Here is a 14,571-nt window from a genome sequence, read left to right as displayed (position 1 = left end):
GCCCTTCACAACATGCTCCCTCAGATTGCTGACATGGAAGGTGTCATTCTCAGTGGCTAGTACCTCCAGTTCTTCTTCGTGGTCTTTGTGCATCACACGTATGGGCTCTGTGCCTGTGCGGGTGAAGACATAGTTACCTGTGCTTTGTCTTTTGCAGAAGACCCTGCCACGTCTTTTGCATCCATAGGCAGTAATGCTCTTCACAGCTCTTCCTTAAGCCTGTCCGATCTGTTCTTTCATGCCTTTTAGTAAACAATTGGCACAGGGAGCAGGAATCGGGTAGATGGCCTTCACCCAAACAAAAAAGGCAGAGGGAGTGAGGGTCAGTGGGGGGCAACTTACTCCCACACTTAACACACTTACGAAAAGGTGGCTTTGCGGCCATAAGCAACATGATAGCCGCGGTCGACAGACAGACAAACGACAAAGGATTTTTTCTTCTTTGATGGAACGAGAGTGAAGACAGGAGAACACATGAATAACAAGAAAAAACAATGTCCTCAGCAGCAGCAGAAGAAAAAGCACTGCAATTCTCTTTCCCACAGAGAGGAACCTCTGAACAGACTATCCACTATAGTGGTCGAAAGAGAACTGAGGGGACAGGCGGGAACCCCCTAGGACCTGCGCAGTGGACAGTGGGGAAGGGTTCCTGCCAAAGATGTTCCTCAGCTATAGAAGCTTCCCAAATGCGACTCGGCGCAGGTACAGAGCCCATTTGTGTGAATGCACAGATGACCCCTCCAAGAACTACAGTTACAATTAAGCAACCTGCATTCATCATGCGAGTGAAACTGGCTATCCATCTGGACATTTATTTCTTGTCAAAAGATCAACACAGACCAACCAGGACATAACATTTCCTGCATGTTTCCCGGCCCTAACATTGCCCAGTGAGGTTTTGCATCGTTCCTTTGAAGTTTGTTGAGTATTGCCCCTTTTCACATGGCCCCCTGGCTCCTCATCTTTTATGAGAGGGTGCAGAAAAAGGGCCACCCTTTTTCTTCCCAGCACTTCTCTAACTGGGTCATGTTGCTGATTCTGTTACATTATGAATTGACAAAACTACCTATTCCGATAACTGTCTGGGATCATTCCACCAGCACGGTGGCCTCCTCAACTCCTTTTCTACAGGTTGTTCCCCTTCCAGATTGGTGCTGGGTTGCCACATTGTCCCAGCTTTCCAATCTCACATGCTACAAATTGAACAACCATGCCAGGTGGGATACTACATTCAGATGAGTAGTACTTTTGTCTCTGGGCTCACTTGGAGGCACCTGTCTCTCCTCCAGGGAATATAGCATGTCAGTCACCCATATGTGTGATGCACAAAGACCACAAAGAAGAACAGGTTGCTTAACTGTAACTGTGGTTCTTTGGTCATCTGTCCATTCACCCAACCCACCCGTCATCCCTGCTGCAGATACCAGCATAGGGCCAGCACTTTTTGTCTCTGCTGGAAATGTTCCTGGGGCCACTGCATTAGTTGTTAGGAATGGAGTGGAAGAGTAGGAACCACACTCTTTGAGTGTGTGCACTGAGAGTGGAGGGGAGGAGGGCTTCCTACCAAAAAAGGGTTGGCTTGGCTCTAGAACATTCCAAATGAGGGTTTGCACAGGTGCAGAATTCATGTCTGAATGCACAAATGCCTGCTCAAAGAACCACAATTACCGGTAAGCCACCTTTCGTCAACTGCATAGCAAAAGAGTCCCGTGCTGCATTGTCATTTCAAAATGACTGGGAGATATTGATGTTTCCTAGGAAGAACTAATCTCATTTCAATTGGTAATCTTTTTAACAACAATATTGACAAGCAGAAGAAGGTTCATGAACTGGAATGTACTAATATAGACCAAATGCCAGGGGAGCTCAAATAGGGAGGCATGAAGTGGGGCGGGGGCAGGGAGGAGGACCAGATTCTGGCCATTGGAAGTCCCTTCTGTATATTATCTCTCCATTTCTCTTTAGTCTTCCAGTTATTGCCATTGCCATTTTAAAGTTTATCCTAAAATGTGAGGTGGAGGACAGGTTTACAAGGACCTGTTCCAATCCATGTTCATGCGTCACGACTGCCAGTCCTTAAAATTGCTGGAGGGATTGGGGAAAAACAAGGATAGTGTCCGAATTTCCTCTCCTCTGTGTGCTTGGCCACCCTGGGATTGGACGAAGGAGGAAGAACAAAAGGGGGGAGCCATTTAGGAGACAGCAGCAGCCCACCGAAGTTCCCTTGTGGCCTTCTCTTTGGCTCTGAGCTTTACTTTAGAGTGGCCACTGGCTATGCTTATACCACAGATAGGTCCTCAAGTTCTCCTGCTACTACACATTTGCTGCAAACTCTCATGTGTGCTGCAGGTTGGATACGTCAGGCAGGCTTTGTAGGCCATCTGCTTCAACCACCTGGCTGATGCATAAAATCCAGTGCTGGGCATCCCCAATAGATGGGTGTCCAGCCTCTGCTTGAAGGCCTCCAATGACAGAGCTCTCTCACCTGCCCACCCATCCATATACATACATTAATAATTGGTTCCATTGTCAAACTGCTCTTACTGTTAAGTTTCTCAATGTTCAGCTGAAATCTACCCCCCTGTAATTTAAGCCCATTAGATCTAGTTCTGCCTTCTGGGGCAGCAGAGAACAAGTCTTGCCCTCTTCTGTGTAATAATCTTTCAGGTATTTAAAGAGTGCTATTAAGTTTCCCACCAGTCTTTTCCATTCTAAACATGCCCAGTTCCTTCAGCCTTTCCTTGTAGGACATTTTTTCTTATCCATTTCGTGGCCCTCCTCTGAACCTGTTTTCGTTTGTCTATATCCTTCTTAAAGTGTGTTTTCCAGAACTCGACACAGCCCTCTAGGTGACTTCTGGCTAGTGTAGAATAAAATGGGACTATTACTTTCCATCACCTGGGAACTATAGTTCTGTTATAGTGCATCTAAAAATCACCTTAGTCTTTTTTTGCAGCCACATCACACTGTTGACAGTTCAGCTTGTGATTTGACAATAGTCCCAAGATCCTTTTTACATGCACTGCTGCCAAGCCATGTATCCTCTGTCCTAAACCTGTGCATTTCATTTCCCCCAAAATGTAGAATTTTAAATTTGTCTCTGTTGAATTTCATTTTGTTAGTTTCAGCCATTTTCCATTTTATCAAGGTCATTTTGAAATTTATTCCTGTCCTCTGATGTGTTAACTATCCCCCCCCCCCCTTTTGTGTCATCTGGAAATTTGATAAGGATTCCTTCCTCCAATAAGTGTTAAAAATGTTGCAGGCTTCATTGCCATACAGAAACTAACAAAAGTGTTTTAAAGACTTTTCCCAAAATATATATTCTTTCTTGATAGGTTAGCATTTTGCATCACCAAAATCTGGACTCATTTTTGACATTTTCTTTGTAGAAAGGAAGTGATGGTCAGGGTGAGTAACTGGCCAGCTTTTCTTCTTGTTTCTTGTAGATAGATAGATCGATAGATATATAGATAGTATTTGAAGATGCTTTTTAGATACCATTCTCTCAATGCTGCAGATACAGAAAGAGGTTTCAGTTTTACTGGGTGCACAAAACCTATTTGCTGGATGCTGCCTCCCCTCCACTCATTTTACAGCCATGTAAACCCAGTACAGCTGGTGTGCATCCAAAATCCTATTTCTGCTTATGTAGAACCCAATGCCTTGTCCTTCATACATTCCCATGTGGATGCCTGTACACAAGTAGACTCCATTTATCTGTAGGCAGTGTGGAATACTTGTAACCTCCTATAGTTCTCTAGATTGGGATGTAGCCATTTTGAAATTTAAGCCATGGTAAACTGACACACCCCTTAATCCCCAAAGCTACAATTTCAAGAAGAATCTTTATAATAGATTAACTATTTGTGTCATTAAGTTTGGATTTACTTTTGAAAAAAAACATCTGTACCCTCCCATTGTATAAGTAGATGTGTGTTCCCAGTCTTCAAGAGGGAGTTCCACATGTACGGAAACTACCCCCCACCCCGTTTACTTCAGTATCAGGGAAGTGTACACTATATTTATTCTGGTGCCCCTGGATGGTGGTGCATGTAACTACCTGCTTGTTTTTCTGAGAGGCATGAAATTACTACAATTTATTGTGTGTGGCAGGGCTCTGGTGGTTGTTCTGGAATTTGGGCACCATCCCTTCAGCACTCCTGGGCAATCTCTGTTTATTTTCTTTACAGATTCGAAGGAGTCTGCGATTTATGCAAAAGTCCTGAAAATAAGACAGACTTCCAATAAAGTTCTTAGGTGCCCACCTTTTAGTAGATTATACTTGCCATGTTTTTTTGAAGGGTGGGGGAATTCATACTTTTTGCCCCACTCCTGTCCAGTCTTCATATTTCACCAGATGAGAAGCAGTAAAAAGCTATCTAAACATTGTTCTGAAGAATGAAGTGTCAGGTGATTTCTTTTATCTCAAATGGAATGCTGTAGTCATTATCAAAGAAGTAGATAGTAAAAGGTTTGCTTCCCCCATCCTCCAATTATCATTGCTTGCATTACATACATTGATCTGTTTCCTTTCAGAAATATAACATCCCAGAGGGAGAGTCACTTTTTAATGTTAATTGAAAATGCGAGTTTCTTTTGATTTGTGTTGGGATATTGTCTCCTCTATATTACTACTTAGGGCGCAATCCTATGGGGATAGGCGGCTGCCTCCGAACACGGAGGTGGTGACCTCCTATCCAATGCGGGGCAGGAGAAGCATGGAGGGGATCATCCCCTCCATGCTTCAGCCGTCCTGCATTTGTGGGTAGACCGCCAATTTCAGCTGTTTAACCATGGGAAGGCAGAGCAGGGGAAGCGGCTGCTGGAACAACACATAGGATGTGTCGTACCGGCATTTCTGCCTTCCCCGCCCTGGAATGCTGTTTTGGCTGCTCCACGCTCCTCTTCCAAGCATGGAGCATGGGGTCGTTCCGAGCTGCCTGCAAGGCAGCGTGGGAGGGGGGGAGGTCAGTTCTCAGGGTATTGACCTCGGAGCACAGGCTTCGACCTACCTTATGGCCGTCTTGCTGCTGACTAGTGGCTATAGGATTGCTCCCTCAATATGTCAAAACTAATTGTAGATGAGTTTTTTGCCTTTGGGCTGATGGGAAAAGTATTAAAATGCATCTCATAACAGATCCTTTGGTGCAAACTCACTTGTCTATTATAACAGATGAATGTTTCTTGTACATTTCTTTGAGGTGAATGAGTGGGAGCGGGCGGAGGGCAGGAAGCAATAAATTATTAGGCCAGATTCTGTTGTTGATTGTGGATTTGCTTCATATGAAGCTAACTGATAGGAGGGTAAAGTTCTGTTTGCATCTTCCAATAAATACTTCTTTGCGGAAGTAGAGTAGGTTACAAAGACCAAAAAGCTGTTAGGGACTTTCCTGATAATTGTCATGATCTGTAACTGTGTGATCTAGTTTTGGATAAATGCAAGCCTAATAATATTTGCTTTTAACTTCAATAGATTCATGACATTTGAAAATGTTCAGTTAAAATCCACCAACAGTTGTTCTCTTTCCGCCTTACATTCTCTATAGATTTTCCCCTCTAAATACCCCTCATATTACAGAAGTGTGGGAAATGGAAGGAACTTCCTGTCATCTGTTAGAGCATGGAACACAGTGCTAGCTTCTCTTGTATTCTCTTCTCAAAACCCCTTCGTACTTTTATTAGAACATTTCTCCACCTTCTCTGTTCCACTAAGTCACTTTTTTTTTACCCGTGACTTACTGGACGAAGTGAAAATTTGAAACCCATAGGGTTGGAGCCAGAATCTGGCTCCCACAGACAGAAGGGCTCCTGGAATGGAGGTGGTTTGTGTTGAGTACCCCATCCATATGTAGTCCCTTATGTCCCCCACTGCAAATCTGCTCTGAAAAGTTGGGGGACCCTCTGGGCACTGCTGAGGGAGGAGTGACTTGAAAAAGGTTGCCTCCGCTCTTATTTCCATTGGTGGGAGCTTCTGAGGAGAATTTGACTCAAGGAATGCTCCCACCAAAAAAGCTGGATCCAGCTCAGTGTCTCAGTTGGACAAGAGCCAACGCTGGCTGTATTAAGAAAATATTCTGACGTATTTTTGTTCTGAACACCCATGACTGAAGAAGACTCTTGTAATGTTTGAAAACCGAAGTAACTTGCTAGGTCAGTGAAATGTTATTGTACCGATAGTGTGCTTTTAAGTAAAAGTAGAAGCTAAACTTGGTTTCTCTTCCTCAAGCTGATGATATTTCACTGGGAAATGCTGATGATATTCTGAAGGAATTGCCATCTAAAGGTGACAGAAGATCAAACTCTGTTGACACAGTGGCAACTGAGCCATGGTTGAGACCTGGGACATCAGAAACCCTTAAACGATTTATGGCTGAGCAGTCAAGTCAAGCTAAACTTTCATCTGAGAAGAACTTACCCTTCAATTGGCAGGGCCTGTCAACTGCCCATGGCTGAATAAATCTGTAGTAATGCCAGTTGTGCCTTTCGAAAGAATGTTTTGTCACTATTGCACTTTTAATTTTTTTAATGTAAATGCTCTGTACAGAAGCAGAGACGTAACAAATCCTGTAAACAAGCACGAAAGCTGATTATGACGAACTGCTGCAATCCTCTATCTTCTAAAGTTAAACTGTCAGTACGTTACTGATAATATCCACACTTGGAAGTGGGACTCCTGCATTAGGTCACCCTGAAAACATGAGGTTAGTCTAAGCACACAAATATTCAGCTAGTTTAATGGCACAGAGGCAAGGTTTTCCCGTTTACTCTTTTGGTACTTTTTGTTTGAAAAATTACCTCAGACCTCAAGTGCTACAACAAGATTGTGAAATGTGTCATGAGTTTAACGGAGTGGAGTACTGTGGCTTGGATTTCTCAGACATGTAGTAGATGTTTAGGGACCTGTATAGGACTTTTGCTGCTGTACAATTTATCACATGCTCACTATCCAATCATTTGTTCTAAAATGCTACTGACTTCGTGTGTTTTTTAATGTCAATAGTGAATACTATAAAATGTATTTATGGTCATGCTTTTAAGATTACAAAATAAATTCTTTTTTATTAAGAGTTGAATGCAGTTCTTGTGAGGATGAATACATTTTAAAATAAACATGCTAAGTTTAATAATAAAAGCTGAGAGCCTCCTCGATTACACCTCACTTTTTGTGAGACAAAGAGCTCTTGGCCTGGATCTCACTGCTGGCAGTGTTTACAAATTTACAAAAGTTGTTTATTTTTTAGGTAATAAATCAAAGGTTATTTTTCGTGTGTGTGTGTGTGTGTGTGTGTGTGTGTGTGTATGTGTATATATATATATATATATAATATATAATAGATAGTTTTTGTCTTTTATGAAATATGAACCCAATAAAAAATAGCCTTAGATTCATTTTTATATGCATATATACACGCCTACATACATATGTAACACATACACACATCCCCTCCTTCAGACTTCTTTGGAAGGAGAAGTGGGATAGAAGTACTGCATGAAATGAATGGCTGCAGGCACAGCTACAACGTATGTTCATTTGGGTAAAATCCAACTTGGCGTAAACTCACTGAAATGACTGGAACTTGGTAGTCATAACTTATTTGTCTCATTCATTTCAATGGGTCTACTCTAATTAGAACTTACGTTGGATTTTGCCCTTTGTTTCCATCGCTACAAAAAGCTGTCAAACTCCAAATACATTAATATGGGGGAAAGAGTTGGGTGGAAAAGAGAGCCCTTGCTTACAGCTACTAGATAGTCAGATAATGGTACCCTGCCAGACTTGTGCACAGAGTTGCAATTCTAACACTAAGCCAAACACTGCTGCTCCCAAGTTGCACATGTGCATGCATGACCATCATTAGCCAAAACACAGATGAGCTCTGTTTTGCCCAAAATAGATGCAGCCATTGGTCACTAACCCTTCCTTTGAGAAGAGTAGCAGCACCTCAACAGGTAGGAAAACAAAATGAAGGCATGGATTCAGACTTGGTTGTGCTTAGAAAAGAGGCCCACTGAAATCAACAGGACAAGTTACTCATGACTAAATTTGGCATCAACTTGAATACTGGAATTGAAAGTACTCAAAAAGAGGAAATAAGCTACCTTATTTCAATTTTTCATGAGGCTTTTTACTATGCCACTATCCTAGAGAAACAATCACTGTAGGAACATTACTCTTAACTAATGTTACTATAATGCTCTATCTTACCATCAACGTAATATCTAAATTACAATTAGAGAAGTTCTTACTCTTGTTTTCACTTTCTACCTATGCCTGGAAGGCTTGCATAGCTCAAATCCTCAGTCTTCCTAATTTCCAATAAGCTTTCTTTAGAAGGAAACCTTCATGAAATCAGTCAGCTCCTCATGACCACCAGGGGACAAGGCTAAAAATCAAAACAATTGCTGAGAAAATCTGCTGCTTTATGTGCTCCTCTTTTCTTTATATAGAAACAATGCCAGCTCCACTGAAATCTTTGATTTCTCTGATTCCTATAGATAGCTTTCTTCTATGCCCACGGAATTTCAAAATAGTTTTAGTGTGAACCAGAAAATGACCTGTCCAGCCAATGTTGGTTCATTCTACATTTTTAGATCTATTTGTCTCTTGTTCCCTCCTCCATTTTCAGCAATTCCATTCACCTTCCCCACTTGCTTTTTTATCCCCCAACACCCAGCATTTTGTGCCCACTGAGCATACTCAGTCATCATAGGGTTGTTTGGGTAGACATACTTGTGGCCCAATCCCAGATACACTGAAATCTTTGCTTTTCCCATTGATATCTATGGACAGCATTCTCTTCTGGCCCTACTAGCATTTAAAAATAGCTTCTGTATATGAACCAGTAAATGAGATCCAGACAATGAGATGGTTCATTCTATAACTTTTATATCTGTCTCTCCCTCCTTTAGTCATTCTTTCCCATTCCATCCTCTCATGTGGTTATCAGGGCTTTATCCTTAGCATTCAACACCTTTGGGGTTGTTTTTGAACCCTGCAATTGCAAAGAGTATGAAGGTTGCACAATGCTTGGTGATGTCTGCCCTGGCACACTTAAGGATTTTAAAGTTAAAACATTGAAACAAGTAGTTTTATATTGTATTGTTTTTGATTGCACCAATGAAAGAATTCAAAAACTTTATTGACCTATAACCTGATTAGAATATGCCAGATGAGAACCAATATTGTACAGAAAAGTTGTACAGAATTTACATAGAAAACTTTACAGAGCTGTACCATATACATTTTTCCATCTGAAAAAATTTTCTACATCCACTGTAAGACAGAATGCTTGACAATCTTTTCTTTAACCATCGGAGCACAATTCACAGTATGAATACATTTCCAATAAATTTAAAACCATCCCCAAACCATGCCAGATTCATTACTTGAATATATTCAACATTAAATTCTGTACACAGAGTGAAATCTACATCAAACAACCAAAAAAAAAAAAAGTGACAGCAGACAAAACTTAGACTTGTTTGCAGTGATTCAAGTTCCAGTCCTGAAGGATCATTGCGATGGCTTATTATATTTAAAAGCCCTATCACAGGTATATATTACAAACAGTTAAGTCAACTGTGACTTTTCAGTCTTTCCTCTTGACCAAAGTCAGCAAGACTAACTTTTAGGATACAGACCAAAACCATCACAACTCAACCCCAGACTAGTGCATTTGGTAAACAAACATATGGGTCTCTAAGAAATACAAGAAATAAAATAATGCAGGAAGAACTGTATAGTGTTTAGAACTTTATATTACAGACCTGCATCTCTGTACATTTTTTCACAGAAGGATGATTACCTATATCTCAGACAGCCTGAGTGTGCAAATTTTTTTTTCCAGAATAAAAATTCCACATAGTCGCTAGATCTCTTACCATGAGCAATATTTCAATTTCTTTTACTGTGAACATTTATTTCAAATACAACTCTCCTGAGTTGTACTTCTGTAAAAGTTCTAACTTTTTAAATGTGTTAGTTCTTTGGGTACATCTTCACACCCATCATAAACAGCTTTTGATATATATCATTGCCTAGGAAAGTAAGAGGATATCACAGTCCAGGCTGGCAAATAAGACTGTGTTAAAACTGGCTCTATGCTTAACACAAGCCAGGAGAGGGAGAGAGAGAAATCCACTGGAGAACTAGAGTGTTGCAAGCCTAAATTACAGTTTTAATCTGTATTGCGAACCCGTAGATGCACACTGCCATATAGAGGAAAACGTTTTATGGACATCCAGTGCAAGTTTACTTGGCCCTTTGTTTCTTTAGCCATGCTTCTACTGCTTGGCTGTTCCCACCTCTTGATCTGGTAGTTGGGATATTTGAAAAACTACTCCAATCCGTAGAAAAAACCTTCGCAAAACAGCTCGCAGCTCAGGAATCAAATCAAACTGCATTATTTCACACAAGAGGGGATAGTAAAATGATGCGTGAGCTTTGAACTGTTGGGAAAAAAGAAGAAAGATGTTAGGCATCAACTTCTTGGCATGAGCAGATGCACTAAATTAGTAATTCTAGCAATTAGTGACATTATAGAATATGCAATGGGTGTAATATAACTTCATTCCAAAGTGAAAAAGAAGATAATAGCAAAATTGAAATGAGGGGAGGAGTCTCAAGCTGGTTCTAATTTGGGTGGTTAATTCTGGCTGAACAAGTCCTGAAAAGATCAAAGCAATTCTATTAGTCTTTCTCAGAGGCACGTTACACTTATTTGCTCTCAAAATGCCAGGAAGGGGGTTGGGCGAGAGGCACAACATTCTAAGATGTACACACAAGAACTTCTCCCAATACTCTTATTTTATCAGTGTCCTTATGTTTCTCATCAATGGCTACTAGTCTTGATAGCTATGTGCTACCTCCAGGACCAGAGACAGTGAGCCTATGTACACCAGTTGCTGGGGAACATGGGTGGGAGGGTGCTATTGCACTCCTGTCTTGCTTGTGGGTTTCCTGCGGGAAGCTGGTTGGCCACTGTGTGAACAGAATGCTGGACTAGATGGACCCTTGGTCTGATCCAGCACGGCTGGCTCTTCTTATGTTCATCACTATCATAACCTTGCCTTTTGATGGTTTGTGGTAATTCTCAGTGCACATTTTATGTTCCTTATGATGGGATACTAATTTACAGCCAGAACGTTGACAAAGTATCAGCAGACATTATGTGCTATTTTATCATTTATATTTGTGTTACATTTTCACTAGAGTTGCTGCGAAAACCCAGATTCCAGCACTGAATTATAAAGTCCATTTTCAGACCAATTTCTAAAATCAGTCTAGGGCTGCGTCAGATGCAAAATGGGGCTGGGAAAGCCACCTAAGCAAGCTGAAATTGATCATGATGCATCCTCCGTGCCAGGTTAAATGGGGCACCAAATTTGAGGGGGAAAAATACAAATTAAAAAATACAAATAAAATAACGAAGATGTCATTATTTCAATTCCCGTGTGTGTGTACAGAGGGAATATGACCGAGGCTGTGGAGGTGAGCGAGGGACCAATCCACAATGAAACTAGGAGAACTGAATTAATGAGCAGACTGAAGAAAATCCACCCCTCCCTGTTTTCACAAAGTGTCCCACTACAAGGCCTTCAACATTCCTTACCATTCAGGAATCTTACTTACCCGACCATCGCTTATCTTCAGGACCTTCGTTAAGAATAAAAGTAGCAGGCTAGTCCATGCTTCTCTGTGACTTTCTGATGTCAAAGTAAGGAAGTAACTGAGAGCTTCACTGCAGACACTGCAAAGAACATGCCGACAGGAGATGAAAGTTTAACTGTGTAAACAGTTTGTTACGGAAGATGTGACTTCATTATAGCCAGAATAAATGGTAAAAGAAGCCTATATCAGAAAAGCAGCAAGTTCAAAAAGGGGATCCAAGTAGTCCCCTCCATACAGACACATTCAAGGCAACTTCATAGGACAATGTGCTTTGTAGGTTCCACATAGTTTAGTTAAAGATGGGGAGTGGGTTTATTTAGTGGGCAAATACAAATCAACTCCGCACGTGACACAATCTTCATGGACTTGGATTTAAAGGAGCCACATTGTGCAGCCAGTGATCCTGTGGAACAACTGTAATTGAATGATTTGCTGATCACATAAAATGGGTGGTTATATTTCAAAAAGGGTAGTGACACTGAGAAAATAAGGGGGAATGTGCAGTGAATGCTGGCAATTAATGATGTTCAGATATGGCTGGGTAATGGGAAGGGAGAGAGAGAGAAGATGTTGGTTCACAGGATCACCAGACAAACCAGCTGAATGGCAACAGCAAATTACTCCTAACAACAAAGGGTTTTACCCATAGAAAAACCAATGGAAGGTGACTTCTTACCTCTCTCCAGCAGTCTCCTGAAAAGCCTCTCCCAAGGGACCCTGCTGAATGGGGAGGGCTTAGCCTCTGTCTGATTTTTGGTGATCCTCCTGCACCACAGGCCCCCCCCCCATTCAGCAGGGTCCCCCAACTCTTGGGAGAGGCTTTTCAGAGGGGCTGCTGGGAGGAAGGACAGGACAGGAAAGTCACCTTCCCTGCAGCCCCCCGCATATAATTAGAAGAATGGCATAACCTTGGAATTACTACCATAAATATATGGTGCACTTGTAAGGCCTTATGCTAGTAATACACATATTATGCAAGGAAAGGTGAGTATCCAGAATAATTCACGTGCTTGGATTACTATGACTTCCATAACCTCCCTATGGAAGGGAGCTGAAGGGAGCACAGGTTATTGCACCAGACAAAAGCACATTAGCCAGGAATACAAATATTTATTCTTACCACATTTATCCCTTTGACCAAATTATTCTACACATTTACAGTCAACAAAATTCAACAGTGTGCTTTTTTATTTTGAAAGTACTGTGCGGGCCAACATAGCCTGTGCACACATCCTTACTTTAGTAGTCGCTCCTGCACTTCCTCCCATGCCTCTTTGCGACTTTCATCCATATACATACGGAAGAGAATGCGTAACCCACAGGCAAGACTACTTGTCTCCTGTTTCAACAGGTTAGGCTTAGATTTTCCTTTGAAACCTGCCAAAAAATTATAATTATTTAGATGTAGCTAACCTTTTCTGAAAGCCTGCTTCGGAATAATGTGTGCGGGCAGGAGAAAGAATGAGGATGAAAAAGCTATTTATTTCATAGGTAACTCATAGCACCCTTTAGGACGCTACCTAAACCCTAAAAGATTGGGAGTGAAGAGGCTTATATTATTACCCTGAGTTTTTAAAAACCACAAAAGATTGTATCCAATTGTGTCATTCCACTAGCACAAAGCTGCTACCACTTGTGGAAGCTCCACTGTCATCCTTGCACAAGTGTCAAATCCAATACTTTGATTCTGCTTGTGCAAGCTGTTCCACAACTCACTACTTCATTAAACTGTGTGTTGCTTGTGTCCGTTGTTCCCCTAACACATGCTCAACTGCTAGGAGAACAATGCCTTGTCTTGTACTTTCTCTACTAGTGTAATGTTGGATACAACCCAAAGAACCTTGTGGCACCTTAAAGACTATCAAATTTATCATGGCATAAGCTTTCGAGGGCTGCAGTCCACTTCCTCAGATGCATGAAGTGCTTGTGCGTGTGTATATAAATAAATAAATATAACACTTCATGCATCTAATGAAAGCTTGTAACATAATAAATTTGTTAAGACTTTAAAGTGCTAAAAGACTTTTCAGGATTTTTGCTGCTACAAACTAATACGGGTAGCCCTCTGGAAACTGTTACTGGTTTTAAATCTTTAACCACAGACAGTGACAGGATATTGAATAAGAAAGACCAATGGCTAATCCAGAATATGTTCCTCTAAAATCCAAGCAGAGGGAATCCTTGGGCTGTATACATTAAAAGACATGAGTTCTAAGAGGAGCTTTTGTTCTGCTACCACCACAGCTATTGCTGTAGCCAATGCTATACTTATTGTTTCTACATAATGTTTATTTACTGCAGCCATATAAAAATACAGCATTGTAACATTCTTTTGAAAGTCCTTCATAAAGACTTACCTGCTTTCCACAGAGCAGTTCTTTGCTCATTATTTGAATTGAAGGCTTTAGCAAATTTGTGAGATTCCAACAAACAGTCCAACAATTTGAAAAGTTGCTGTGATGTTAAAAAGCGATACATTCCTTGATCTTGTGTATCCACGTGAACATTAAAGTCTACTGCATCCCTCTAAAGAAAAAAAAAGGAATTAGCATTCACTATAGTAAGCCATTTTTGGTATCATTATGATTCCTATAAATCCCTGTCATTATCTAAGTAACTCACAGCAATGAAATGGAGAAAACTGTTTACAGTTGTATTACTCTTTTTTCTCTGAGGTCTTACTAGTCTGAACTACGCTGTTACTTGATGTCTAGCTACACTTGTGTTAGACCGCCAAAAGACAGGAAGAGGGTGCCCTTCACAGGCAGCCAGTGCCACGTGGGATCTGTACGTGAACAATGCAACCACACAGGTGGGGTACATCATGTGGGTGTTTGCTGCAAATCTCCACCATCGGCTCCCATGTAGCTGTGGAGGGCACATGGAGTGGCTCCAAA

The 14,571-nt window shown here is 41.2% G+C and overlaps 2 protein-coding genes across 7 annotated transcripts in view; one reads left to right on the top strand and one right to left on the bottom strand.

Moving 5' to 3' along the window:
* The window catches only part of CSPP1 (centrosome and spindle pole associated protein 1), a 97,048-nt gene extending 89,978 nt beyond the window's left edge, over positions 1 to 7,070 (top strand). For all 5 annotated transcript variants that reach the window (XM_084849362.1, XM_084849361.1, XM_084849360.1 and 2 more), the window contains one exon: positions 6,230 to 7,070. In XM_084849362.1, the coding sequence (XP_084705488.1) occupies positions 6,230 to 6,456 (227 nt within the window). In that variant the 3' untranslated portion in view covers positions 6,457 to 7,070. The remainder of the gene's footprint in view (positions 1 to 6,229) is intronic.
* A 1,801-nt stretch (positions 7,071 to 8,871) lies between these two features.
* ARFGEF1 (ARF guanine nucleotide exchange factor 1) overlaps positions 8,872 to 14,571 on the bottom strand; it is an 84,813-nt gene continuing 79,113 nt past the window's right edge. For both annotated transcript variants that reach the window (XM_084849358.1, XM_084849357.1), the window contains exons 36-39: positions 14,032 to 14,200; positions 12,913 to 13,051; positions 11,636 to 11,753; positions 8,872 to 10,452 (exon numbers count right to left, since the gene is read on the bottom strand). In XM_084849358.1, coding sequence (XP_084705484.1) covers positions 10,288 to 10,452; positions 11,636 to 11,753; positions 12,913 to 13,051; positions 14,032 to 14,200 — 591 coding nt within the window. In that variant the 3' untranslated portion in view covers positions 8,872 to 10,287. The remainder of the gene's footprint in view (positions 10,453 to 11,635; positions 11,754 to 12,912; positions 13,052 to 14,031; positions 14,201 to 14,571) is intronic.

Source organism: Heloderma suspectum, chromosome 4 (genome assembly GCF_057233095.1).
Source record: "Heloderma suspectum isolate Gila_16-S chromosome 4, 16-S_ref, whole genome shotgun sequence".
In the NCBI taxonomy this organism is placed as follows: Eukaryota; Metazoa; Chordata; class Lepidosauria; order Squamata; family Helodermatidae; genus Heloderma; species Heloderma suspectum.
The sequence above is the reverse complement of the archived record's forward strand: the minus strand, read 5'-3'. Positions and strand labels throughout refer to the sequence as shown.